The sequence below is a fragment of the Lutra lutra genome, chromosome 1, assembly GCF_902655055.1.
Source record: "Lutra lutra chromosome 1, mLutLut1.2, whole genome shotgun sequence".
Taxonomy (NCBI): Eukaryota; Metazoa; Chordata; class Mammalia; order Carnivora; family Mustelidae; genus Lutra; species Lutra lutra.
The window spans coordinates 50,519,904-50,547,613 of record NC_062278.1 but is presented as its reverse complement, the minus strand read 5'-3'; the positions used below and the strand labels follow the sequence as shown (position 1 = coordinate 50,547,613).

Genomic DNA, 27,710 nt, shown 5'->3' with positions numbered 1-27,710 from the left:
TAACAAATAAATAAATAAAATCTTTTTTTTTTTTTTTAAATACAAACACAGAGAGTCCTAAAAGCAGCCAGAAAAAAGACTGTAATTTGAAAGGAACACCCATTTGGCTATCAGCAAGTTTCTCAGCATAACTCTGTGCCAGGAAAAGTGAAATGACATATTCAAAGTGTTAAAAGAAAGTGTCAACCAAAAATACTGCGTCTGGCAAAGTTAGCTTCAAATATGAAGGAGAAATGAAGACTGTCTCAGACAAACAAAAGCTGAGAAAGTGCATTACCACTAGTCTGCCTTGCAAAAATGCTGAAAAGAGTGCTTCAAACTGAATGAATGAAGAAACTAATTGGTGACATGAGAACATATGAAAGTATTCTACAGAAGAGTAAAGAGAAACATATAGTCAGATTTAGAAAACTGTAATTGTAGGGACGCCTGGGTGGCTCAGTCAGTTGGGCATCTGCCTTCGGCTCAGGTCATGATCCCAGGGCCCTGGGATCAAGTCCCACATCAGTAAAAGGGTAGATAGAGCTTTGTATGCTACTGAAGTTAAGTTGTTATAGGGTTAAAAGGGACAGCTTTATCTATGAGATATTTTATATAAATCCCATGGTAACCACAATGCAAAAACAGAACAGATTCACAAGAGAAAGAAAGGAAAAACAGAGCATACCACTACAGAAAAGCACCACTTTATAAAAGGCATAAACAGAGGAAAAACAAACTTTGAAAATACAAAACAATCAGAAAGCAATTAATAAGATGGCATTATTAAGTCCTTAATATATCAACAAATAACTCTAAATGTAAGTGGATTGAATTCACCAAGAAAAAGGCAAATAATAGCTGAATGGATTTTTTTTTTAAAGGACCCCCCCCCCCCAAAAAAATAGGTGGCCTAAAGGTAACTTCAGATTTAAGGACACACACAGGCTGAAAGCAAAGAGATGACAAAAGATATCCCAAACAAGTAAAAACCAAAAGAAAGAGAGGTTGGTTATGCTTATTAATGAAACAAAATAAACTTTAAGCCAAGAACAGTAACAAGTGACAAAAAAGGTCATTATAGAATGATAAAGAGGTCAATTCATCAAGAGGATATAACAATCGGAAACATATACCAACCCAACAACAGAACACCTAAATATATTAACATATATATTAAATACTAACAGAACTAAAGGGAGAAATAGACAATAAAAGAATAGTAGGGGACTTCAATACTCCACTGTCAGCAATGGACAGATCATCCAGACAGAAAATCAACAAGGAAATATTGGATTTGAACCATACATGCATTATATCAAATGGACCTAACAGACATTTATAAAGTAATCCCTATCAAAATTCCAATGACATTTTTTTTAAAGATTATATTTATTTATTTGACAGACAAAGATCACAAGCAGACAGAGAGGCAGGCAGAGAGAGAGGAGGAAGCAGGTTCCCTGCTGAGCAGAGAGCCTGATATGGGGTTTGATCCCAGGACCCTGAGATCATGACCTGAGCTGAAGGCAGAGGCTTTAACCCACTGAGCCACCCAGGCACCCCTCCAATGACATTTTTAATAATAAAAAAAAAAAACAGGGAAAATAAAATTTGTAAAAGACCCCAAATAACCAGAGCAATCCTAAGAAACAAGAACAAAACTAAAGGTATCATACTTCTTGTTTTCAAACTACACTACAAAATTCTAGTAATCAAAACAGTACGGTACTGGCACAAATACAGAATAGAATTAAGACCCCAAAATAAAGCCCCACATACACAATCACCTAATTTTTTTAAGCAATTACTATGCCCAATGTGGGGCTGAAACTCATGACCCCAAGATCAAGAACAAGTGAGCCAGCCAGGCACCCCTAGAATCAACTAATATTTGATAAGGGTGACACAAATATTCAATGGCATAGTACTCAAAAGCATAGTCTCTTCAAAAAATGGTGTTGGAAAAACTGGACAATAAGCAGACAAATGACTAGACCCTTTCTTATACCACTCAAAATGGATTAAAGACTATGTTATAAGATCTGATATTATAAAATCCTATGGTGATAATCATATTGCAATATATAAATATCATATCAACACACTGCAACCTTAAACCTACATATTATATATCATTTATCTCAATGAAAAGAAAGAAAAGAAAATTTTCCCTTATCCACTGATTGCCTATTGGGAAATATTCCATCCAGGGTGCTTGAGTGGCTCAGTCATTGGGTGTCTGCCTTCGGCTCACGTCATGATCCCGGCGTCCTGGGATCGAGCCCTGCATCTGGATCCCTGCTTGGCTGGAAGCCTGTTTCTTCTCCCTCTCCCACTTCCCCTGCTTGTGTTCCCTCTCTCACTGTCTCTCTCTCTCTGTCAAATAAATAAGTAATATCTTTAAAAATTTTTTTTAAAAAGGAAATATTCCATCCTCCTCCTCTTTTTCAGTTGTTGTAAGGATATAACAAACCATTAAGGACCAAACCATGCATGCTCATGACATACCCCCTTCTCCTTCCTACCCTTTTCCTCTCTTCCTTTCCTACTCTTACTCTTGTTCCTTGGGTAGCCATCCCAGCTATTCAAGACCAACCAATTTCAGGATACAAAATCAATATAGAGAAATCCTTTGGATTTCTATATACTAACAATAAAGCAGCAAAAAGGGAAATTAAGAAAACAATCCCATTTACAATTGCACCAAAAACAATAAAATATTTAGGAATAAACTTATCCAAGGAGGTGAAAGACCTGTAATTGGAAAACTACAAAACACAATAAAAGAAATTAAAGATGACATAAACACATGGAAAGATATCCCATGCTCATGGACTGGGAGAACTAATACTGTTAAAATGTCCATACTACCCAAAGCAATCCACAAATTTATTGTAATCCTTATCAAAATACCAATAGCATTTTTGACAAAACTAGAACAAATAATCCTAAAATTTGTATGGAAGCATAAAAGATTCCAAATAGCCAAAGCAATCTTGAAAAAAAACAAGACTGGAGGTATCACAGGACACCTGAGTGACTTAGTCAGTTAGGCATCTGCCTTTGGCTCAGGTCATGACCCTAGGGTCCTGGGATGGAGACCCGTGACATCGAGCTCCCTGCTCAGTGGGGAATTTGCTTCTCTCTCTCTCTCTCCACCCACCCTGACCCGCTCATTCTCTTTCCCCTCTCCGTCAAATAAATAAATTAAAAAACAAAAAAACTGGAGCTATCAGAATCCCAGATTTCAAGATATACTACAAACTGTAGTAAGGAGAACAGTATGGTACTAGCACAAAAACAGACACACAGATCAACAGAACAGAATAAAAAGCCCAGAAATAAACCCACGATCATTTGGTCAATTAATCTTTGACAAAGGAGGCAAGAATGCACAATGGGAAAAAGACAGTCTATTCAACAAATGGTGTTGGGAAAACTGGACAGTTACATGTAAAAGAATTAAAATGGATCACGTTCTTACACCATACAGAAAAACAAACTCAAAATGGATTAAAGACCTAAATAGGAAACCTGAAACCATAAAAAATCCTAGAAGAGAGCACAGACAGTAATTTCTCTGACATTGGCCATAGCAACATTCTTCTAGATATATTTCCTCAGGCAAGGGAAACAAAAGCAATGATAAATTATTAGGACTACATTAAAATAAAACGATTCTTCATAGCAAAGGAAATAATAAAACAAAAGACAACCTGCGCAATGGGAGAAGATATTTGCACATGACATATCCATAAAGAATTACTATCCAAAATACCAAAATACATAAAGAACTTATATAACTCAACACCAAAAAAAAAAAAAAAAAAAAGGCAAATAATCCAATTTAAAATGGCCAGAAGACATGAACAGACATTTTCCAAAGACATCCAGCTGGCCAGGAGACACATGAAAAGATGCTCAACGTCTCTCATCATCAGAGAAATGCAAATCAAAACCACAATGAGATATCTCCTCAAACCTGTTAGAACGGCTAAAATCAACAACGTAAGAAACAACAACAGAAGGCAAAGCTGTGGAGAAAAAGGAACCTCATGCACTGTTGGTAGGAATGCAAACTTGTGCAGCCACTGTGGAAAACAGTATGGAGGTTTCCTCAAAAAGCTAAAAATAGAATTACCGAATGCCTGGATGGCTCAGTCTGTTAAGCGGCTGCCTTCAGCTCGGATCATGATCCCAAGGTTCTGGGATCAAGTCCCGCATCGGGCTCTCTGCTCAGCAGGGAGCCTGCTTCTCCCTCTGCCTGCCGCTCTGCTTGCTTGTGCTCTCTTTCTCTCTTTGACAAATAAATAAAATAAAATCGATTTTAAAAATTTAAAAAATAGAATTACCAAATGATCTAGTAACTACATAATGGATACTTACCTAAAGAAAATGAAAACACTAATTCAAAAAGATATATGCCCCCCTCTGTTTACTGCAGCATTATTTACAATAGCCAAGATATGGAAGCAGTCCAAGTATCCATCCACAGAAGAATGGACAAAGAAGATGTGGTGTATATATATACAATGGAATATCACTCAGCCATAAAAAGAATGAAATCTTGCCATTTGCAACAACATGTATGGACCTAGAGAGTATAATGCTAAGTGAAGTTAGACAAGGACATAATACCATAGGATTTCACTCATATGTGATATACAAGAAAAAAACAAAGAAAGAAAGAAAAAGACAAACCAAAAAAACAGACTTTTAAATATAAAGGACAAATTGGTGGTTGCCAGAAAGAAGCTGGTAGGGGGATGGACAAAATAGGTAAAGGAGATTAAGAGTACATATATTGGGATGAGCAATGAATAATATATAAAATTGGTGAATCACTGTATTGTTCATTTGAAATTAATATAACACAGTCTCGGGGTGTGTGGGTGGCTCAGTGGGTTAAAGCCAATTCTAGCCTATGAAAATCCAGGAAAAGTTGCTGGAAGTTTCTGGTGGGTGCACGCAGTCAAATCCAGACCATGCCAGTGTTCTAGTAACAGCTCTCTGAATTTTAGCTGCAAATGGAAAAATGCAAGTAATCTCTTCAGAGAGTTATAAGAGAACAAACTATCTCTTAAGCTGAACATGAACAAGGACACAAGCACCTATTGCTATGACAGCATCCTAAAATCCAACCATGAAAGAGGATACCATGCATAAAAGCTAACACAAAGGAAGGAGGGTAGAGATAAGAGACTTACAAAGAATTTACAGAGACTCCAGAGACTTACAGAAAAACAGAGCCTCAGCTGTGCCCAACTACCTCCTGACTCTACTATAAATGAGTAATATTTATTAATATTACTCACTTAATAATATTAAAGTCAGCCAGAATCAGGTTTCTTTACTTGTAGCCAAATCCCTAACAGACTGGTACTATCTTTATAATCAGAAAAATATATATATTTAAAATATCAATGAATAAGTGGGGAAAAAACAGGACATGCTCAATGAGAGCTTATCAGAGAGATACTAATGATCCCTTCTACAACTTTTGCTGGATACTGCTACATACACCTCCTTCTCATATTATGTGATATTTTTAATTAAAACTGAGTCTGTACTTTTCAGAAAATGATTGGATACTCTAATCACAAGAAAAGCATCATTAGGATCAGAAGCATAGGATGGAAAGGAGATTAAGGAATGGCAGACTGCCAAGCCTCAGAGCCCTTCCCGCTCTCCATCCCCTACCCTAATCTTCTTTATCAATTTCCATCACAGTAATAAATTGAACAGTTCAAAAGGCATGGCAATATTCTCAACTTGGACAACATGACCTCTTTAGACAGGGAAAGTGTTTTACTGCACTCTATCAAAAGAACTATTTGTTATTGTCAATGTCAGAATTGTCTTAATCGTTTATTACTGCCATCTATCTCCCTTCTCCCTTATTGCTGAGTTAGTCTTGGTGCAGATAGTTAGAGCTCTTAGTTGGCATCCAGTCCGCAAGTTCTCAAGAACTAAAGTAGGAGTACTAGGGGAATTTTCTCACATTCCTTCCTGCGATAACATCAATGATGTGGGACTCTGGCCTACCCTCTCAAGTCTCTCTTTCTCCCTTTTCCTGCCTCCTCACTCAACCTAGACCCACACAAGTTTCTTTTTTCTATTTGTATACCCATGCTATTTAATGTGGTAACACACACACACACCAACACACACACACACACACACACTCTCTCTCTCACACACACTCACAAAACCAATGAAGAAGAGTGCGATGCACACCCTTGGTCTTGAAAGTTACCGCTCGTCTATCATCCTGCAGGCTCAGCACCATCTTCCAACCCTGTTCTTCCTAGCCCCTGCACACAAGCCTCCAGCAAGTACCTCGCCTTCCTCCTTCCACCTCCTCTACAGGTAAGAACTGCTTCAAGATCCTTCTCTCCAGCAGCAAATGCATCTACATTGCCAACCATCATGATATTTTTCCTTCTTAGGTCAGAGGAAGGAGCACAGCAACTCCTACATAATCAATACTAAAATGATAACAAGAATACCCACAATATATGATGTCTCTCAACCTACATAAAGTTTTATGCTCCATTTGTGCTCTAGATCACATTATCTCCTCTCCTCCTTGGTCCATTAATCCTTCTTCTCTCCAGCTTCTCAATGATCACTTTACCCTCAAATTCAAAGCCCTCAGACTTCCACTTCTAGCCAAGATAATGAAACAGTGAGATTTACCCTTCCATCTTAAACAACTTTAAAAAAAAAAAAGTATATATATATATATATATATATATATATATATATGAAGCATGACTTTCCAGACCCTGAACATTAGACAACAAGGGACAATGATGCCTGAAAGATGGAAAACATGGGTGATCCTTTGCTTACAGCCTTGAAAGCATTTCCAGGCTGCAGCATCAGGAGGGGATCCTGGGTAGAGCCGGGTCAACTACTCAAGTTGAAGAGACACGGCCAAGTCTTAAAAGACCAAAGTGAATCCACAAGACAAAGTGGCAGAAGGAGAGATGCAGACAGAGAAAACTCAGGGGATCTGCAGAGGGTCCCTCTCGGGTACTCAGTAGAGTACTGGAGGACCAAAGTGCATGAGGAAAACTATGGAGGCTGAAGGAAAAACCTGAAAGCATGAAAGACAACAGCAATCAGAGCTCTCAGAGGACCAGAATGCTTGGGGACACAGACATTCCACCTATAGCAAAAGCCAATAAGCAGAGAAACACTGTAATTAAGATGGACGTGCAACCTGAGAAGCTTCACAGGCCAACAAAAGTAAAAGAGCAGCATCATTTTATCTAAAATCACTCCATAAATTTCAGTGACTTATGAGTGGCAAAGAGGGGGAGAGGGGCATACTAAGTGCCTTCCTAGTGCCAGGGACTGGAGAGGGGTCAGTAGGACACAGTCCTGCCCTTGTGTGCATTCTGTAGTCGTCAGGACAGATTCATCAACTCTCTCCTTTGAGTTTTCCTTCAGTTTTTGGCCAGCAGTCAGCTAAAAGGTCCCCTCCTTGGGGCACCTTGGTGGCTCAGTGGGTTAGAGCCTCTGCCTTTGGCTCAGGTCATGATCCCAGGGTCCTGGGAATGAACACTGCATCAGGCTCTCTGCTCAGCAGGGAGCCTGCTTCCCCGCCCCCCACCCTCTGCCTGCCTCTCTGCCTACCTGGGATCTCTGTCAAGTAAATAAATTTTAAAAATAAATAAATAAATAAAATAAAAGGTCCCCTCCTTAAAAAACCCTCTTTCAACCCCCTAACAACTATAGAGTAGTATGCTTTCCTTTCTTGACTGTATTCTTCACAATTCCTAATAATCACTTATTATTACTATATGACTGATTATTATTTTCTCCCATGCACATTTAGAATATGAGCTCTATAAACGAAGAAATCATGTCTGTCAACTTCACCACTGTACCCTCTGTGACCAGCACAGTATATAACCACTGAAGGTACTCAAACACTTACTGAATAAATGAAAACAAGAGCTATGACCAGGATAAGTTTTCTGATGACCAGCATTTCCTAGGCTAGTTAGCCCCAAATCCTTAGATTTGGCTCCTTTAGTTATAAAGGAGCCTATGAAGTACTCATACAAAGTACTCACCTCTACCTGAGTAACATTGACGACCAGCACCACCACCATCAGCACTGCAAGCAGACAGCAGAAAAGCCGTAGTTTGAAGAAATTGAGCCACATTGTCTGTCTGTGTCTTGATCACCCATGGCCGACGCCATGCTACCTTCACTCCTTAAAACTCCATGTCTTCGTTCTTCTGATCTGCAGACGAGCTTTTAGTTGAATTTGTTTGTTTTCCACTAGTATCATTAAGAGCTCTTTGTATGGAGGAGAGGCTAGGGTTGACTTAAGAAGCACACTTTTCTTCAGAGGAGTCCTTCAAACAGGGAAGATGAGAATACAGATCACCAACTCCAACAGCCAAATGTGTGGTAAGAGGAAAGGTGCCACACTTCCTCTTCCTGAACCCTCTCAAAGGCCCAAAGTCATGAGGGGAAAGCAAAGAGCCACAGCGCAGTTAGATCTGTTGCGCATTCAATTTGCTCAAACCCAACCCCAGAGTTCCATACAAATACAGTGATATTTGTCCTGTAAATTTTAGGTTTTAACTTTGAAGAAGGCAAAGAAGAATGTCTTCAAACCCTTAGAATTAGAAAATTAAAGTCACTGTTAAATTTCTAGAGGTCTAAGTAGATAAAATCACTCTCCTTCCCTTATAGCTCAAGTTACATAACACTCCTAAAGTGATTGTATTTGACGAGCATTAAAAGGAAACCTGCTGATTTTATGAGGAGTTCTGTGAGACTGTGCAAACCATCCCCACCTCCTCTAGAAAACAAGGAGTGCTGTCCCCCTGCACAGCAGAAGACATGAAACAGCCTTTGGATGTCCAGCTCCTGCAGGAGGATGCTCCCTCAGTAGAGTAACAGGGCCCAGGAGGGAAGACACTTACCCTGAAGATAGAGGAAAGAAAAGCTAAGCCTGAAGATTAAGAGGAGACCCAACTCCCTCATCATAACTGCTAGAGGCAGAGGACTTCAAAGCCTGCCACTCCTACCTGTTCTCACATAATGAATTCAAAATGCTCTCCCCAGTTTTTATTTTGGTATAGATAAACAGAAAAAAATACTAGTGTTTTGTTTCTAGCTAGGCTCTCCATAGAGGGCAAGGTGGAGAAGTCATCATAAAAGGGTGCATAACAATGGCGCAGAGGATCTCTGACTACTTCAACTGCACCAGCTCTTCCTGCAACGTTGTACTGGACCTGGCAAGTCGCCCTACTTCCCTCTCTCTTTCACTCCACCTGTCTAGTCCATTCCCATGCCACGAGGACCACAACTCCTCCTCATCTCTGCCTCATAAAGGAGACAGAACTAAGCTATTCTAACTTGCTCTCCATCCTCAGAAGTCCCACAGCACTTTCTTCTCACTTCACATCTCAGCATTTTCACTCCTCTGTATTTGTATGTATTTCCTGTTCCTCCAACTAGACTATACCAATCATGATTTAAAAAAAAAAAAAAAAAAAAAAAAAAAACACAGAGGGGCACCTGGGTGGCTCAGTCAGTTGAGCATCCGACTCATGATTTCAGTTCAGGTCATGATCTCAGGGTCGTGAGATCGAGTCCCACATCAGGCTCCGCACTTAGGGTAGAATCTGCTTCTCCCTCTCCCTCTGCTCCCCCTCCACAGCTCTCTGTCTCTATCTTCTCTCTCTCTCAAATAAATAAATAAAATATTTTAAAAATTTAAAATTTAAAATTTAAAAAAACAGAAACCAGGGCACCTGTGTGGCTCAGTTGGTTAAGCGTCAACTCTTGGCTTCAGCTCAGGTGGTGATCTCAGGATTGTGAGATCAAGCCCCAGTGCAGGGCTCTGTGATGAGCATGGAGTCGGCTTGTCCCTCTTCCTCTCCCTCTGCCCCTTCCCCCAGCGAGCTCTCTCTCCCAGATAAATAAAATCTTATAAAAACAAACAAACAAACAAAAAAGGGACAACTGGGTGGCTCAGTCAGTTAAGTGACTGCCTTCGGCTCAGATCTTGATCCCATGGTCCTGGGATTGAACCCTGTGTTGGGGCTCCCTGCTCAGTGGGGAGCCTGCTTCTCCTTCTCCCTCTGCTGCTCCCCCTATTTGTGTTCTCTGTCTCTTTCTCTCTGTCAAATAGATAAAATCTTAAAAACAAAACAAAAGAAAAAATACACAGAAACCAGGCATCAGAGAAAAAGCAACTTAGTAATAAGAATGTATCATATTTCTTGGATTCACTCACAGTACCTCCCCCTTACATGATATATATTGATGCAACAATCCACAGAACAAAAAGTTATGGAAGCCTACTCTGCCAGCACACACTGTACTAAGTGCCAGAAACTCCCATGGAAAAGCTTACACTTATATCAGACAAAAGGTATTTCCTCTCCTAAATTACAAATATTTATCCCTCTGCAGGCTCCCTGTACAGGGATACCAAGCACTGTGAAAGACTGCACTTTACCATTTGATGACCCCCCAACCCCACCTCTAACACCCAAGCACCCGCTCACCCCAAAGTGCCTATAAATCCTGGGAAGGAATAACTATGAACCAAAAGAAATGACTCTGTCATCAGGGCCCAACTGCTCTTCTGTAGAAGAGCAGGAGTTGGCCATAAATATCATAGGCTTCCCTCATGCCCAGAGAGGGAGAAGACCAAAGACAATACTCCACGGAGATTCAGCAGCACCACAGTAAGCACTGTCTGTGTACTGCAGAAACACCAGCAGTTTCGAGAAGGTTAGTGTTATTCAGAGCCAGGTGGCAGCAGTGCAGCTGCGGTCAGGGGGTGCAGAAGGATGGCAAGGGCAGCAGACTCCAGAACCATGGGGACCACAGGGACATAGGTAGCAAAGCAAATGTGCAAGAAACCCCTCATGGCCAAGGACTTCTACTGAAAGTTGTTACTGGAGGGGCATGCAAGACCTGACTTCTAGACCCATCTGTATATCTAAGTAGATGTGGTCTAAGGGGCACGTAGACCTCTCTTTGAAAAGACATATATGAAAATGTTCATAGTTGTTACCTCTGCACAGTTTTTTTTCTCCTTCATCTTTATCTTTGTGTCCTAAATTTTCACCAGGAAATAAAAATTACAAATAGAAAAAAGCAGGTTTCTAAAAGTAATAATTAACAACAAGCCATAAGAAGAAACACAGCATTAAACCAAATACAGAAAAACAATTCAATTTAAAATGAAAAATTTGGGGGCACCTGGGTGGCTCAGTAGATTAAGCGTCTGCCTTCGGCTCAGGTCATGATCTCAGGGTCCTGGGATCGAGCCCCACATCAAGCTCTCTGCTCAGTGGGGAGCCTGCTTCCCTCTCTCTCTGCCTGCCTCTCTGCCTACTTGTGATCTCTCTCTCTGTTAAATAAATAAAGAAAATCTATTACAAAATAAATAAATAATAAAATGAAAAATTTCAAAGTGAAAGAAGAAATCTCTAACCGTTCTCTACTGTCTTCCTACAAATACAAAACCTACGCATTATACCAAGAAAGTTATTTAAAAAGACGGCAGGACAATATCATTCAGTATCTCAAACTGCCTTAGAATTGAATAAAAACAAAAGTGCTAGACAGAATGACTCTAAGGAAAAGTTTCCTAGACCAGCCAAAAATAAAAATTTATTACTGAATGTTATTTACCTTTTTAAAAAAAATTTCCAGTTCCCAAGAAGAGATTAGAGCTTACATCTAACTTTCCTTCCAGTGTAATAAAGTCCTGAATTCAAGCAATCATGACAGCGCTTATTCTTTTCTTGCCACATTCAAAGCACGGGTTGATGTTTCCTCACTTTTATACCATTCTTCCTGCTACAACAAGATTACACACATGATATCCAGGTTAAAGATACCAAAATTAAGGAAAACATTTGAAATAAGAGTACAGTTTTATCCCGAGATGCACAGAGATTTCAGTATAACAAAGTAAGAGAAACATTTCCTTTACTACTAATAAAAAAATAGTAACTGGCTATATATATATATATATATATATATATATATATATATATAGACACATATATAGACTTAAACATGGCAAGTTACTCCCAGATCTGAGCTGAAGGTCAAATTTTATAATTAGCAATATAACTGAAAAAATATAAATCAAAGATAAAAGCTCCATATGTTACTTTTCTTAAAGACTAGAATAATTATGTACTTCAACAACCCATCCTACCACTATAGAAAATAAGAGGTATCTAGACAGATCCAAAAGTATGATTAATTCAGGAGGAATTTAAATTTGAGCAGTCTTGTTTTCAAATCCTCCTAATGTGTCAGTCCAGTCCACCACTTAGTCATGCCTCATATTTATGTTTGAAGGACAAGCAAAAAGTAAAATGCATGGTCTATTGGGTCTCTTCTGCCAAAGGTGATTAAGATTACTTAGCAGCCAATCTAACTTCTTTATGGCCTGTCACAACAACCCTAGACTGCCACTATGTACGTGACTTCCTACCCCATCTCATAAGAGAATTACAGAGTGGTTGTTTACATCACTTGGAATTAAAACTGTTAGTAACATCAATGAGATAGTTGAGTTCAGTACTAAAAAGGAAATTGGGCAGCAAACCCTTCCCCTAGGGAATTAGACAACCATTTCACAAAGATAAGGTATTACGGGATAGCTACACATCCAGTTTCTGGGACAGTCCCCATTCTATATACCCTGAACTGCTATCCACATAAATATAATTGTACTTGTCAGACCAAGTGTATAGAATTTTAATTCAAAATACGTGGACCCCCTACACAGAAGACAAATCACAGATCTACATGGAATATACCCAAACTTAAATATTTCTATATCAGGGGCACCTGGGTGATTCAGTGAGTTAAGCATCCAACTCTTGATTTCAGCTCAGGTCATGATCTCAGGGTTGAGATCGAGATTCTTCCTTTCTCTCTCTCTCCCTCTCCATCTGCCCCTCCCCCACTCTAAAAAATTTATATATCAAATTCCAAATTGCAGCTGTATAACTCATAAACACAGAGAAAAAACTGATGGTTGCCAGAGGGGAGGGAAGTGGGGGGGGTGCAAAATAGATGAGGAGGATTAAGAGGTACAAACTTCCAGTTACCAAATAAATAAGTCATGGGGATGCAAATGTAATATAGAGAACATAGTGAATAATATAGTAATAATTCCGTATGATGACAGACAATAACTACGCTGATTGTGGTGATCATTTCATAATGTATATAAATGTCAAACCACTATGGTGAGCACCTGAAACTAATATAATATTGTATGTTAACCATACTTCAATAAGTAAATAACAAAGAGCATCTATATTTCACAGGGTGCTGGGTAAGACCCTGAAACTTAACAGGCCAGGATCCAGAGAAAGAACTGGAGCCATATCCATGAATATGACAATGATGGGTCACCAAATAAGGTCAACCCTTGACAAAGAAGAAGCACAGCAGAAGTCTGCAGGACTTGTTTCCCCTGATTCCATTTCTCTTTTAGTTATCCCCACCTCACACACCCAAAGCGCTGACTCACCACCCAGGCCTTCCCCTGCCCTTCTTCCAAAGCAGCACCCCATGCTTTCATGGGTGGGGGGGGGACAGTTGGAGAGGAGACTAAAAGTAAAGAAATCAGTTAGATAAGTGACAGAGTAGTAAGTGCTGTAAGAAAAAAATAAGGCACATTGATAGGCTGTGTTCTTTAAACTCGTATGCACATTAATATCATTCTGTAAGCTTTTAACAATGCCATTGCTTAGACTAGACTCAACTAACTGAATCAGAATCTGTAGGACCAGGGCCTAAGAAACAGGTTTTTTAAAAAAGGTCTCCAAATGACTACTATAATATACTGCCAAACAGGGGAACCGCTAGTATGAGGTGGCCAGAGGTGTTATTTCTATCAGCGGGTCAGGCCTTTCCAAAATGATCTCTGAATTGTAACTTACACTGTCCCCTCAGGACAATCCGATTCCGGGATAACAGGGACAGCCAACCTCACTTCAATGATCTATTCCTTCGTTTCCCTTCTCAATAACAAATAACAGCATTTTATCAGGCCAGAGACTGTGGAGAGAAGAGACGAAGTACCGGCAGAGGAAAGCAGAACCCAAACACCTTGGAGCGTGCTGCTACTTCCACTGCATGGAATCAGACAATTAATGATCAGAGTCTGGGAGTCCCGCCAGCTTCAAGCACACCCTGATGTTCCAAATGATAACCACACTGAGGAAGGGGAAGGGCCACTGAGCAGTGTAGTTCTTCATCTTTAGGAAACTGGCAGCAATCCTCCTTTAGAGTAAATAATGAAAAGAAAGGAAAATTTTACAGACAATTACACACGAAATTTATATAAATCCTGAAAGAGAATGCCACTTACCACCACCCCAGTGGCCTTTAATCAAGCGGAGACGGGTGACAGGCCCAGGTTTCCACATCACACCTTGCAAAGTCACACGCTTCTCTCCCCATACGACCTGAATCTGATGTTCCAAAGCGTCAGCTCAATAATGCCAGAAGAGTCCAAAGTGTGAGAGCATCGTCAGGCAAGTGGCAGCTGGGCCCCGGGACAGCAGTGAGACCGGAGAATGGGGCCGAGGAGGCAGGCGTCGCAAAGTGCCCCGCACCGGGTTAGGAAGAGGTCTTCAGCTGCTGCACCTGCCCGCGTTGCACCAAGTCCGGAAAACTGAGCACGGAGATGCTCGCGTCAGCCCCGCCCCCTCCCTGCGGGAGCCGCAGCGGCTCGGGCAACTCAGGTCCGAAGCTACCGCAGCCGGAGGCTCCAATTCTGCCCCCGCCGAGGACGGAAGCCTTCCCTTTCTGGCTCCAGAACCCCCAGCCGTGACCCCCGAGTCTGCAGCTCCTCTGCACCAGGCTGGGGACTCAGGGGTCAACGCGTGCGGAGAAAGGGGCTTCCCGCGAGGCGCCAGGCATTGGGTCCCTCGAGCGGCAGGGACTCAGCCCGGCGCCTGCGCACAAGCCGGAGTCCCGCACTCACCGCCGAGCCCTGCGGTCCGCTGTGCTCTCTCTGGCCGCTAGGCATTCGGACTGCGGGATCCCGGGAGGCTGCTCCAGATCGTCTGGCCCCTGCTTCCTGGCCCCGCTACGTCTCCTCATCCCCGACCCCCGGCTACAATTGGTTGAACTCCAGGAGAGGCGGGCCGAGGATGCTGACTGACAGCCGCGGGCGCCGTGCGCGAAACGCGGAGCCTCGAGGCGAGGCAAGCGTAGTGGACGCTGCTCGCGCAAGGGGCCGCTTTGCTTCTGCGGGGGGGGGGGGGGGGGGGGGGGGGCATACAGCTGTAGCCCTGTGGCCTGAGCTCTAGCCCCTCTCGGGACGGGCTTCTCTCGCCTTCGAACCTTAGGGTTTCCCAGGGACAGTCTGTTTCAAGGCTTTTTTTCTTGTCAGCCAAAGTGACCATACTGGAGAAGCCCGTACTTGGGCCGTCTTTCCTGTCAGTGGCGGAATATGTTGTTTCTTCTGCCAGAAAAAAAAACACTATTGGCCACGCACGAGCTCTGGAACGGCAGGTCTTTCAATCTTTCCCTGCTTGGAATTAGTCGGCTTACTCTATTTGCTCTTAAAACAGCCTCGTTCCTTTTACTCTCCCTGTACGTAACATAGGTCTTCTGACAAAAATGCCTGCATACGTTCTCCCATCCCCCAAATCTGGGTTATCCTATTTTGGACGTTCTTCTAAGCGGTAGAACGTCTATAGCTATGTGAAATTCAGAAACTGAGAGGAGACCTTGGAAGACAGATAAAGGACCTGCTCAGGAAGCCGGAAGGGATTACGGGCTGCTCCGTGCTCTTCAGTGCACAGTGGGGTTAATGGAATTTATCCCAACAAAACACAGACTCTAAAAATAGACCTGCCCCAGACTATTATCTCAAGGTTGAAGAAGAATTAATACAAATTGCAACTAACATTAATTATTTTTACATTTACTGACCACAATGGACTCTACGTGCTTATTCAGATGTTTTCGTGGGAGAACTACATGCATGGGTGACCAGACGGATGGAAGAAAAGCAGTTTCTACATAACGGCCCACTCTTCTGGAGTAACCATTTCATTCTCCTTCCTGGAGAAAGTCAGCCTTCCAAGGCCTGTTCATAAAAGGTGACTTCCGTTGCCTCTGCTAGAAGAAGATCCCCATATGATAAATTTGTGCTCTCAGTCCTATCTCCCAGACACCCCATCACCTATCTTTTACAGTTTGGCTGCCTGATAAGCTGCAAATACTCAAACAGGAAGTGCTGACTTCTAAGTCATGGTTTTGGACCACATTAGTGATCCCTGATAAACCCTTTCTCCCACAGGCACTCATAATCCTGAAGCATTTGAGTCATCTTACCTATATACAGTCATTTTGGCCACAAAAACGAGTGACCAGGACCAGGGAGGCCTGCCTATCACTACTAGATAACTGCGTATCACTTCAAATACCTCTGCAAAGTCACCACACTCCCAATGAAAAATACTATCATACAAAAAATATGCAATTAGGATCTTAGCCTGACTGGGGCTGACACACAGCTCTACCTCATACTAGCAGTGCCAGTCTAGGCAAATGATTTAACTTCTCTGGGCTCAATTCCTCAACTGTAAGTTAGGGGCAACAGTATCTGCACTTAGGAATAAATGAAATAACAAAAGTCCCCTAGCACAGTGTCCCAAATCTCTTCGATTAAATTCCTTACCTCAGGTTATGACATGGCATAAGGAATTTCTGAACACTACATTTATGATAATCAAACTTTGAAAGCTGGATAAAAATGAGGACATAAGATTTGTATGTCATGATACAAAACCAAAGGAACTGTTCCTTTCTGACCTATCTACAAAAAAGTTTGATGCTAATGTTACTCAATTTTATTTCTCTAACAACGCATGGGTCTGAGAGTTAGATAAGCAAAAAAGCAAAATTTTTTTTTAAAGATTTTATTTATTTATTTGACAGAGAGAGATCACAAGTAGACGGAGAGGCAGGCAGAGAGAGAGAGAGGGAAGCAGGCTCCCTGCTGAGCAGAGAGCCCGATGCGGGACTCGATCCCAGGACCCTGAGATCATGACCTGAGCCGAAGGCAGCGGCTTAACCCACTGAGCCACCCAGGCGCCCCAGCAAAAAAGGAAATTAAGCCAGTTTCTGATGTAGTTAATTTGGTGGGTATTTACCAGCAACCTGGCTCCGTCTCTGATGGCAGAAGCTTGGGGCACAAGCACTCCTGAGCCCATGTCAGTTCCTGATTCAGTTACTTTGCTTCTGAACTCTCTGAACAAGTGACTAAAATTTGCGCCCCCAAACCCCTTAAACCATTGTTCAAAACAAGTGACTACTGTCAGGTTAGGTACCAACCACTCTATTCCCAAAACACCATAAACCACGAGAAGATGTTGCCAAGGATAGGAGACTAGAAGGAAGAGGAATTTGGTGCCTCTGAGTCTGTTCAGGCTGCTATAATAAAATGCCATAAACTGGGGGGGCTTAAACAATAGAAATTTATTTTCTCACAGTTCTGAAAGTTAGAAGTCCCAGAGCAAGGTGCGAGCTGATTCAGTTCCTTGTAAGAGCTTTCTTATTGCTTTGGAGATATATACCTTTGTTTCCTTCTTTTTTTTTTCTTTTTTTTTAAGGAACTCTGTGTGTGCGCGCGCGCGTGCCACGCACGCACATGTCAACACAGGTAGAGGGGCTAGAACTCAAGTACCTGGAGGCCTCAGGAGTTCTGCTGGGCAGTGCAAAGGAGCTTCTTTTCCTGCTACTTCATATCCTGTCTTTGAATGCTTCCAGCTCTCCATGCCGTTCCTCCTTCTCAGGGGGCCACAACTCCCCCTTGTGCTGTATGACATAGTCCTCAAACCACCTGGTCTGATTGGCAATCCAGAACATAGCCAGCCACAGGGAAGGTTAGGTAGCATGTCCTCTGAAACACCTCCAGCTTCACTCCCATCTTGTTTCTCTATGCCCCCCTCCTTTTATAAGGATATCAGTCTCATTGGATTAGTGCCCTACCCTTATGACCTCATTTAACCTTAATTGCCTCTTGCTGAGAAAGGCAGTTTCATGCAAGCAGTCCTGCATACATACCTCCTTAGCCTAGAACGCGCCTTACCAAGAGATGAAAGAGTACTCACAGCTTGTGCTGGGCTTTTTGCCTTGTGTGGGACTTTCTTTGTGTGTTCCTTTATTTTGCTTAAGACACCTGAGAGTTCCTTCACTGCTTGCATCATTTGAGGACACACTAAGAAAACGGCCATCTGTGAATCAGAAAATTACCCTTACCAGACACCACACCTACTGGTACCTTGATCTTGGACTTCTCAGTCCCAGAACTGTGGGAAATAAATTTATGCTGTTTATAAGCCACTCCGTCCCTGGAATTGTTATAGCAGCCCAAATGGAACTATCCACTCAAAAGTTTTCCAAAATCACTTAGGTCATCTCCCTTTTTCTTACGCCTCTTCGGTGGATTTATGTCTACACTGGTAATACTTAGATTCAGTTGTCGTAATCCACACTCCACCCTAAAATTGCCCTGACATCCTACTTGAAATTTGGGGGGTAAAATTTTCATATAATAAAGCTTCAGGCTTTGTGCACTATTCTAATAGTTTTAAAGCTCAGTATGTGATGATAAAGAGGTCAATTCATCAAAAATATCTAACAGTTGTAAATAATTAGATACAAATATTATATATTATTAGATATTATTATTAGATATATTTAGATAAATATTAGATATTATCTAGATATTATTAGATATTAGATTATTAGATATTAGATATTATTTAGATATTAGATATTATTTAGATAAATATCAGATGTACTATATAATCAGATATATATTAGATATTATTTAGATATTAGATATTATTTTAGATATTAGATATTATTTAGATAAATATCAGATATACTATATAAATATATAAAGCAAATACTACCAGAACTAAAAGGAGAGATACAGAGCAATAATATTTGGAGACTTTAATATTCCATTCTCAACGATTGATCAAGTATCCAGACAGAGAATCAATAAGGGAACAGCAGATTTGAACAACGCTACAGACCAAATGAATCTAACAGACACATACAGAACATTCCATCCAACAGCAGCAGAACACATTCTTCTCAAGGGTACCTGGAACATTTTCTAGGATAGGTCATATTAGGTCACAAAACAAGTCTCAACAAATTAAAGAAGGTAGAAATTATATCAATTATCTTTTCCAACCACAATAAAATGAAATTAGAAAACAGTAACGAGGGGAAACTGGAAAATTCACAAATACATGGAAATTAAACACATTTCTAAACATCCAATGAATAAGAAATTAAAGGGATATAAAAAATATTTTGAGACAAATGAAAATAAAGACAAAATACCAAAACTTTTGGGATGAGCAAACAGTTCTCAGAATTCTGTCAACTATTTTCAAATTTTAAAAATTCAACTTAGGGGCAGCTGGGTGGTTCAGTCAATGGAGCATCTGCCTTTGGCTGGGGTTGTGATCCCAGGGTACTGGGATTGAGCCCTGCGTTGGGCTCCCTGCTCAGTGGGGAGTCTGCTTCTCCCTCTCACTCTGCTCCTCCCCCTCTACCTGTGCTCCCTCTCTCTCTCAAATAATAAATAAAATCTTTAAAAATTTTTTTTAATTTAGGGGCACCTGGGTGGCTCAGTTTTTAGGCATCTGCCTTCGGCTCACATCATGATCCCAGGGTTTTGGGATTGAGCCCCAAGTCGGGCTCCCCACTCTGCAGGAAGCCTGCTTCTCCTCTCCCATTCCCTCTGCTTTTATTCCCTCTCTCGCTGTCTCTTTCTCTGTTAAATAAATAAATAAAATCTTTATAAATTAAATAAATAAAAATTTAATTTAAAATTTTTTTTAAAAAGGAGGATCAGAGCAGAAGGATCTATAAGGAGCAGAATAAAGGAGCAGAAGAGGTATGGCAGGGAGGGAGTGATAACTGATAGATGATCAGACTTGTGAAACTATTTGGGGAAATCTTCTTAAATGTGTAGAGCAGATCTAGTGGAGCACCTGGAAAAAATAAGAGTGGGGATATAGCCGGTCTTGGGACTAAAAAAATTAAGGCAGTTTTTAATTCCAAGAAATTTTTTAAAATACAAGAAAAGATAAGGCAACTTGTTGGTTCAATTTGTTGACTGTCTGACTCTTGATTTTGGCTCAGGTCATGACTCCAGGGTCCTGGAATCGAGGGCTCCCCGCTCTGCAGGAAGCCTGCTTCTCCCTCTCCCACTCCTCCTCTGCTTGTGTTCCCTCTCTTGCTGTCTCTCTCTCTCTCTCTCTGTGTTAAATGAATAAATAAAATCTTTTTTAAAAAAGAAAGTAAAATATGTAAGAATAATTTAACCAAGGAGGTAAAAGATCTTTACACCGAAAACTAAGTCATTGATGAAAGAAATTGAAGAAGACACAAATGGAAAGGAATCTTGTGTTCGTGGATTGGAAGAATTAATATTTAAAAGCTCTGTACTACCCAGAGCCATCTATAAATTCAACGCAATCTCTATCAAGATCCTGATGGCATTTTTTTTACAGAAATAGAAAAAACATTTCTAAGATTCATATAGAACCACAATAGACCCAAATAACCAAAGCTGAAAAATAACAACAAAGTGGGAGGCATATTTCCTGATTTCAAAACTATATTATAAAGCTACAGTAACCAAAACAGTATGATACTGGCATAAAAACAAACACATAGACCAATAGAACAGAGTCAAGAGTTCAGAAATAAACCCATGCATATATGGTCAACTAATATTTGACAAGAGAGCAAAGAATACCCAATAGGGAAAGGAAATTATCTTCAATAAATGGTACTAGGAAAACTTAATATTCATGTGCTGAAGGATGAAACTGGATCTCCAAATTATACCACTCACAAAAATTAACTTGAAATGGATTAGACTCAGACATAAGACCTGATACCATAAAATTTGAAAGTTGCTAAGAGAGTAGATTTTAAAAGTTCTGAACACATACAATTATAAAACTAGATAAGGTGATGGATATGTTAAATAATGTTATTGTGGCAAACATTTTATAATATATACATATATCAAAGAATCATACTATATACCTTAAACTTACATAGTATGTCAATAAAGCTAAAAAAAAATTTTTAAATTTGAAAAAAAATTGCAGCAAATATATATAATGGAATACCACTAGGCAAGAAAAAGGAATGAAATATCAGATGAATCCCAAATAATTATGCTGAGTAAAAGAAACCATACAAAATAAGAGGAGTTATGAAGGAAATGAAGAATCTTTCAAGGGTGGTGAATATGTTCATTATCTTGATTACTGTGATTGTTTTATGGGCATGTATATGAGTCAAAATTTATCAAATTGTCCACTTTATTTTTTTAAGTAGGCTTCATGCCCAACATGGGGCTTGAACTCACAACCCTGAGGTCAAGAGTCACATACTCTGTCAGCCCGACACCCCTCAAATTGTCCACTTTAAATAAATGAAGTTAACTGTATGCCATTTATAGCTCAATAAATATTTTTTTAAAGATTTTATTTATTTATTTATTTGTTTGACAGGCAAAGATCACAAGTAGGCAGAGAGGCAGGCAAAGAGAGAGGAGGAAGCAGGCTTCCCGCCAAGCAGAGAGCCCGATGCGAGGCTCGATTCCAGGACCTGGGATCATGACCTGAGCTGAAGGCAGAGGCTTTAACCCACTGAGCCACCCAGGCGCCCCTCAATAAATATTTTTTAAGGTATATAAATAATTTGGGATTCCCTGCCCTAATCAATATTTTGATTAACCAGCTGTAGTAGTCTGCTCAGGCTGCCATAACAAAATACCATTGATTAAGCGGCTTAAACAATACAAATTTATTTTCTCCTATCTTTAGGGACTGGAAGTCCAAGATCTGGATCTCAGCAGGTTTGTTGAGCTCTCTCTTCCTGGCTTGCAGATGGCTGCCTTCTCACTGTGTCCTCAAGTGGCATTTCCTCTAGACATGCACAAAGAATATCTTGTATCTCTTCCTCTTCTTACTAGGGTATACCAGTCCTATTGGATTAAGACCCCTTCTTTTTGACCTTTCTTAACCCTAATTACCTCCTTGAAGTACTTATCTCCAAACACAGTCACATTGGGAGGGCTTCAACTTATAAATTTTAGCGGGGATACAATTTGGTCCATAACACCAACAAACTATAGGTCCCAACTGGGTCAAATGAGAAGGCTTGTGCTCAATTTACTTATTCACTCCCTAACTTTCAGCACTCAGTTTCAACAATACCTGACAGTGTCATCTGTGCTCTGTGAGGGATATCTGCTCTTCTCTACCCATCACCTGGAAGTAATAAAAACTATACCAGATAAAACTACTAAATTACCATTTCTTTCATTTCATATCTATTATCATAGGGCTAGGACTATTCTATTGTAAACTCATTTATATAACAATACTCTGGAACTTCCTTAGAATTCTATCTGCAATTTGTTCTGAATTTTAATTACCCACTAATTGCAAACACAATGAGTAACAACCATTACTACTAACCACTATAATAAACAGACTAATCACTCAAACAAATGTACAAACTTTTTATTTAGAATTAGACTCAAATACAAATTAAATACAAATTAAATATAATACAAAATATTTAGCCTTCATAAAACAGACCATAACCACTTTAAATCACCTATTTCTAAAACAAAATTAAAGAGAAATCTAAAAATAGCCCAAAAATAAATTTACTTTTAAACTCTTTTTGTTAATATTAAAATTATTACAAAATACTCAAAGAAATTGAATTAGAAAATGAACAAAGCCACTACACAGAGATTCCTGGCTATCTACTAAAATCAATTTAGGAATTAAAATGTAATATGATTTCCACTCATTCACAAATAAAAAGCACCTCATTTTAAGAAGACAATTATCTGTTTCACTCTAAGGTTATGAGAACTGTTTTGTTTACTTGACTTTTAATTTTAATATGGCACTGTAGGTTTGATCAGTGTAAGCAATATCACTAAACATATTTAAGTGTTCCTTACAGACCCTTTCTGTTTTACTTTATGAATAAAGGGATCATATATTTAAAAATTAAAACATTACAATATAATAAATGTCATTAATAAGATACATGGCAAAATAAAAATATACATTAAAAATGAAGTCTTTTGTTTTATGAATGGGAAACTGATCAGACTCATGTTCTATATGCCATCTTCACTCCAGAAAAAAAAAATTTTATAGTTTATATTGTTATAAATCCAATTCTAAGAGTCTGCACCAAAAAAAGTAACAAGGAGATAGTATAATATCTTAAGCTCATGTTATATCTGAAAATACTTACAAAAAGTGGAACTAGACTTGCATTAAGTAGATAACAGGAAAATACTATTACAGAGTTTACATATCTAAAATAACCCAAAACAAAAATAAAAGTCCACACTCAAGAATGGCACCCACATTATTCAAGAATAAAGTTATCTGCATATATGCAAACCAGTGTGTGGCTAAATATTTTCCTAAAACATGCATATTATGAGGCCTTTCATAATTAAGCTTATAGAACCAAACTATATTGTGTTTATATCAACCGTCATGATTGGACATTTCTGCACAACAAGAGAGTTAAAACTCTGTCATCTGTTGTTCTGTAAAACTGAAGAAGAAATATAAACAAACTCAGGATTTCACTAGAAAAAACTAGCAACCTGTTATACCTCTTGTTATGAAATAAATGGACTCCAGATGCAATTATTCTTTTAAATTTTTAATCTCTAGAAGTCCTCTTTAAAAACCATTTTAATGGGCGCCTAGGTGGCTCAGTTGGTTAAGCGACTGCTTTCGGCTCAGGTCGTGATCCTGGAGTCCCAGGACAGACAGAATCCTACATCAGGCTCCCTGCTTAGCAGGGAGCCTGCTTCTCCTGCTGACCTCTCCCCTCTCATGCTCTCTCTCTCTCATTCTCACTCTGTCTCTCAAATAAATAAACAAAATCTTTAAAAAATGATTTTAATGATATCACATTTCTTAGAGAAAATTTACTCAGACTTCTGAACTTAGTCATTATCTACAAGCAATTTTTATTCAAGTGGTAGGATTCTAGCTCTTGTCAGTTTTTTTATCTTTCAAAGAGAATGAAAAATACACAAAGATTTTCCTACTGACTCACTAAATGTATAATTAATACTGTATAATAATAAATTTTGGAATACAATAACTTTTTAAGTTTTCACAGTTTATTACTACTAACTAGCTATAACATCAGCAAGTCACTTAATTCTCTATACCTTTTCATCCTTAAAACAAAGAGATTAGAATAGATAATTGCTAAGATTCCTTCCAATTTTCACATGGTAAGATGCTGTGCTTCTGGAGGACCATCTCGTTGATATATTGAGTTTTCTATATATCAAGAAAACTGATACGAACTAAAATAACACAGCTAAACTAATCCTCTCCTATAAGAAAAAACACAAAGACCATGTTAAAGCTCAACTTCCCAAACTTTACTAGATTCATTCTCTCTTTAGCCAGACCAATGAATAGCCCATGACATAACACCAAATATCTTACTTAATTACATAAGTTATTTTAAATTACACTATAAACTTATTAAAATATATTGTCTATGCCACAATTTTCCTGCATTCTAATTTACATTATTTTCACTCTATCTACATTCAAAATAATCTATACAGTTCAGTAGGGAGAACTGAATATTCTTGCACTTCAAAACACTAGTAAAGTTAAATCTAATGAAGAGCAGAATATTAACCATTACCATAAACTGTCAATTTTAAAATAAAAGCATACTAATATTATTTATTGGCTAGAAAAACAAAGCAAAGTTAAAAAAGGAAATCTTGCTGACAAACACTAATATTCAAATGAATTTAGTTGTATTGTGCCGTTTCTTAGAAAAAGAGGGAGAAGATATCAGCAGAAACCTACTTAGGTAATACTGAACCACAAAATTTTAGGGACTTTTATGAGAAATTAATGTACCATAAATCAGCACTTTGGTATTTACTGCAGTGCAAGTTGTTTTTTCTAACTATGGGCAGCAAATGAGGCACTTAACTGTAACATAGAAAAATAGGGTATATTTAAGAAGAAATTCAAAATCATTCATAAAAGATAATTAGCATTATTCAAAAAGTAAAAAATTCTATTTTTATTTAATGTGCATTCAACGTTACACATGCTTCAGTACGGAAAATTTGGAATGTAAGACGGCTGTTCCATTTATAAGAGACAGAAAATATTTCCTTTTCAAGAGACTCTGAATTTCTGAGAATGAAATCTAAGTCTTCCCAACCTGAGTGCTACATATTTATAAACCAAAAAAAATACATCTTACCCATACCGGAGAAATGTTTCTAGCTATCAACAAAGTATAACATGTGATCCCCAACTTTATTCTTGAAGGATCGTAAGTTTTTATTTTATATAACTTCGAAGAAAGGGATCTAGTGACTGTAACAGAAAAATGAATAGATATTTAGCACCTAAATGTAGAACACTTAAGTACTGCCATAGTTTTAAATAGTTGTATGTCCAAAGATTAGGGGAAATCAGATATATGTTGTTCAATGATACTACAACATTCTCAAAGATTAATTTATTAAGCTTCCTTGATTTGCAAATGCATCCATCAATAACATTCAACACAATATTATCATTTCTTCCTGAAGTTATAGATATATATCCTTCTTAACAAGAAATAAGTGAGGTTTATTTTTTTTTTTAACCACCACTAAATTGCCTTCCAAATGTGGCACTTTTCCAGAGATTTGGATAAAAAATAGTCCTTTTAAAAAGTCATATTCTACCATTAATATTATTTTAAATGTTCTTCATTGTGAAGCAGAGGTCAAAATATGAAGTAAATGGCCATGGACCTTCTGCTGAAATACATAAGCAAATATAATGCAGGGTCAGAGAAGATGAACATACGTTAATTTCTGGCAAGGAAGTTGGCACATAAATGCTTATCTGTAGGGTAAAAAAGCACTGAATGAAAAGATAATGTCTGCTGTGACATTATTCCAAGCAAATGGAGCCTAGCATCTGCTTTCTCCACATCTAAGAGATATTCTAGTCATGCCTCTTTAAGTAAGCTTGATTTTAATTCCAGATGGAACACTTTACTTCATATGTTAAAACTGACAGATGGCATTAAAGTTTTCCATGAGACAATTATATTCATTTCCTCTGAAAAATCCTATAATCTTACCTTTTCTCCCTATTTGCTCATAAGAAGGCTTTTCTTGACTCATAAGGGAGGACAAAAGGCTTAAAAATGTATGTTCTTATTCCAAGGAGGCTAGAAAAATTTCTATAGTTCACAGTCCTTATATTTGTCATCTACACTCACTTTAACAAGTTGCATTCCTTACTGCATAATTAATTTCCTCACATACAGAAAAATCTAACTTCTCTTATTTATATCTTTAAGGTAAACTGTTCTATTTTCTTGAAAGATATTCTAGTTTACTTTTGAAAGGAAATGAGTACATTAAAAAACAAGAACACTGTTGATGCAATTCAGTTATTAGGAAATAAAGTGCATATAGCTTTCAACATAAATATTGTTTGACGGATTACAGCTAATAGCTAATAAAATCAAAATGAAGATTCAGCCCAGTCTCTAAAATATGGAAAACATGAGATAAGAATACAAATTCTATATAAATAGTAAGAAAAATGGGGTGATATTCCCCTTCACAAAAAAAAAAAAGACAACTGAAATTCTTAAGAAACTTTCTCCTCCCAAGCAACCACACATGCTACACTGTAATACCAACATGCAATACCTGAAATTTAGAATCGCAGTCTGACTGTTGCCCTTGAACTTCAGCATTTAATTTACAATTTTCTGGTGCCTGACTGATTTCATCTTGCAAAGTAGGAGATATGCCATGAGTATCATCTACAGAAGCACCATCAGACAAGGCATCTAACTTTTCAGGGGAAGAAGGTATGTCAAGCTTACTATCTCCTGTCCCTTCATCAAAATTTGTCCTCTCATCAGCATCTTCTAGCTGTTGAACTGAAGTTAAATACTGCTCAAGTAGACTATTATCCTGCTCATTGTTTAAGCTTTCCTTATTCCATTCACTGTGTTCATCAATGACATCCCCTGTATCTGACTCTTTGCCATATTTGACTGTGTCAATGGAATTCTCCATTATGGAACTTTCACTGCCTTCTGTGGAACTTTTCTCAAAATCCAGAGAATCCTGCAAACAGTGAACTTGGTCTGTTAGGGAAGAATGAAAACCAGAGTCTGGAAATTCTGGTAAAGATTTCTCTTGAGGAGCCTCATCAGGAGCAATGAACCAATCAGAATTTTGATCAGAAGAGGGCTCGTGACTTTGGGTGAATAATGGATGTTTAGAGGGCACTAGAGTACTTGATACAGGAGGAACATCAGTATGCCAGGAACTTAGACGCTGATCCACCATCTGTTGCCAAGCTTGTAGAGACCTTACCTGTAAACCAAAGGATATAATTTTATTATAAAACAAAAATCATGCCTGTTTTACAATGTTCTTTGAGCTTTTTCTCCCAACACTCATGAAGTTGGTAAATGGCAGATGGCAGAACTGGAGTTAGAAACAGCCTGACTCCCCTTATCCCTTCCACAGCAATCCCAGGCTAAACCAGGCTGGTGCAAGTGGTACATGTTCTTGGTAACA

General features: G+C 38.9%; 2 protein-coding genes and 1 pseudogene across 14 annotated transcripts in view; all 3 read right to left on the bottom strand.

Annotated features, from left to right (window-relative positions):
- Nucleotides 1-15,118, bottom strand: part of NXPE3 (neurexophilin and PC-esterase domain family member 3) — a 45,507-nt gene extending 30,389 nt beyond the window's left edge. The window contains exons 1-4 of one of the 11 annotated variants that reach the window (XM_047723489.1): nucleotides 14,376-15,118; nucleotides 13,945-14,287; nucleotides 11,666-11,833; nucleotides 8,070-8,358 (exon numbers count right to left, since the gene is read on the bottom strand). In XM_047723489.1, coding sequence (XP_047579445.1) covers nucleotides 8,070-8,162 — 93 coding nt within the window. In that variant the 5' untranslated portion in view covers nucleotides 8,163-8,358; nucleotides 11,666-11,833; nucleotides 13,945-14,287; nucleotides 14,376-15,118. Of the gene's footprint in view, nucleotides 1-8,069; nucleotides 8,359-9,532; nucleotides 9,552-11,230; nucleotides 11,285-11,665; nucleotides 11,834-13,944; nucleotides 14,288-14,375 lie in introns of those variants that run through there. The other 10 variants (XM_047723501.1, XM_047723496.1, XM_047723507.1 and 7 more) reach the window with 10 other exon arrangements.
- A 2,599-nt stretch (nucleotides 15,119-17,717) lies between these two features.
- On the bottom strand, nucleotides 17,718-18,023 carry LOC125078996 (protein PET100 homolog, mitochondrial-like; annotated as a pseudogene).
- Nucleotides 18,024-23,901: 5,878 nt separating this feature from the next.
- CEP97 (centrosomal protein 97) overlaps nucleotides 23,902-27,710 on the bottom strand; it is a 47,987-nt gene continuing 44,178 nt past the window's right edge. For all 3 annotated transcript variants that reach the window (XM_047723462.1, XM_047723442.1, XM_047723452.1), the window contains one exon: nucleotides 23,902-27,503. In XM_047723462.1, coding sequence (XP_047579418.1) covers nucleotides 26,799-27,503 — 705 coding nt within the window. In that variant the 3' untranslated portion in view covers nucleotides 23,902-26,798. The remainder of the gene's footprint in view (nucleotides 27,504-27,710) is intronic.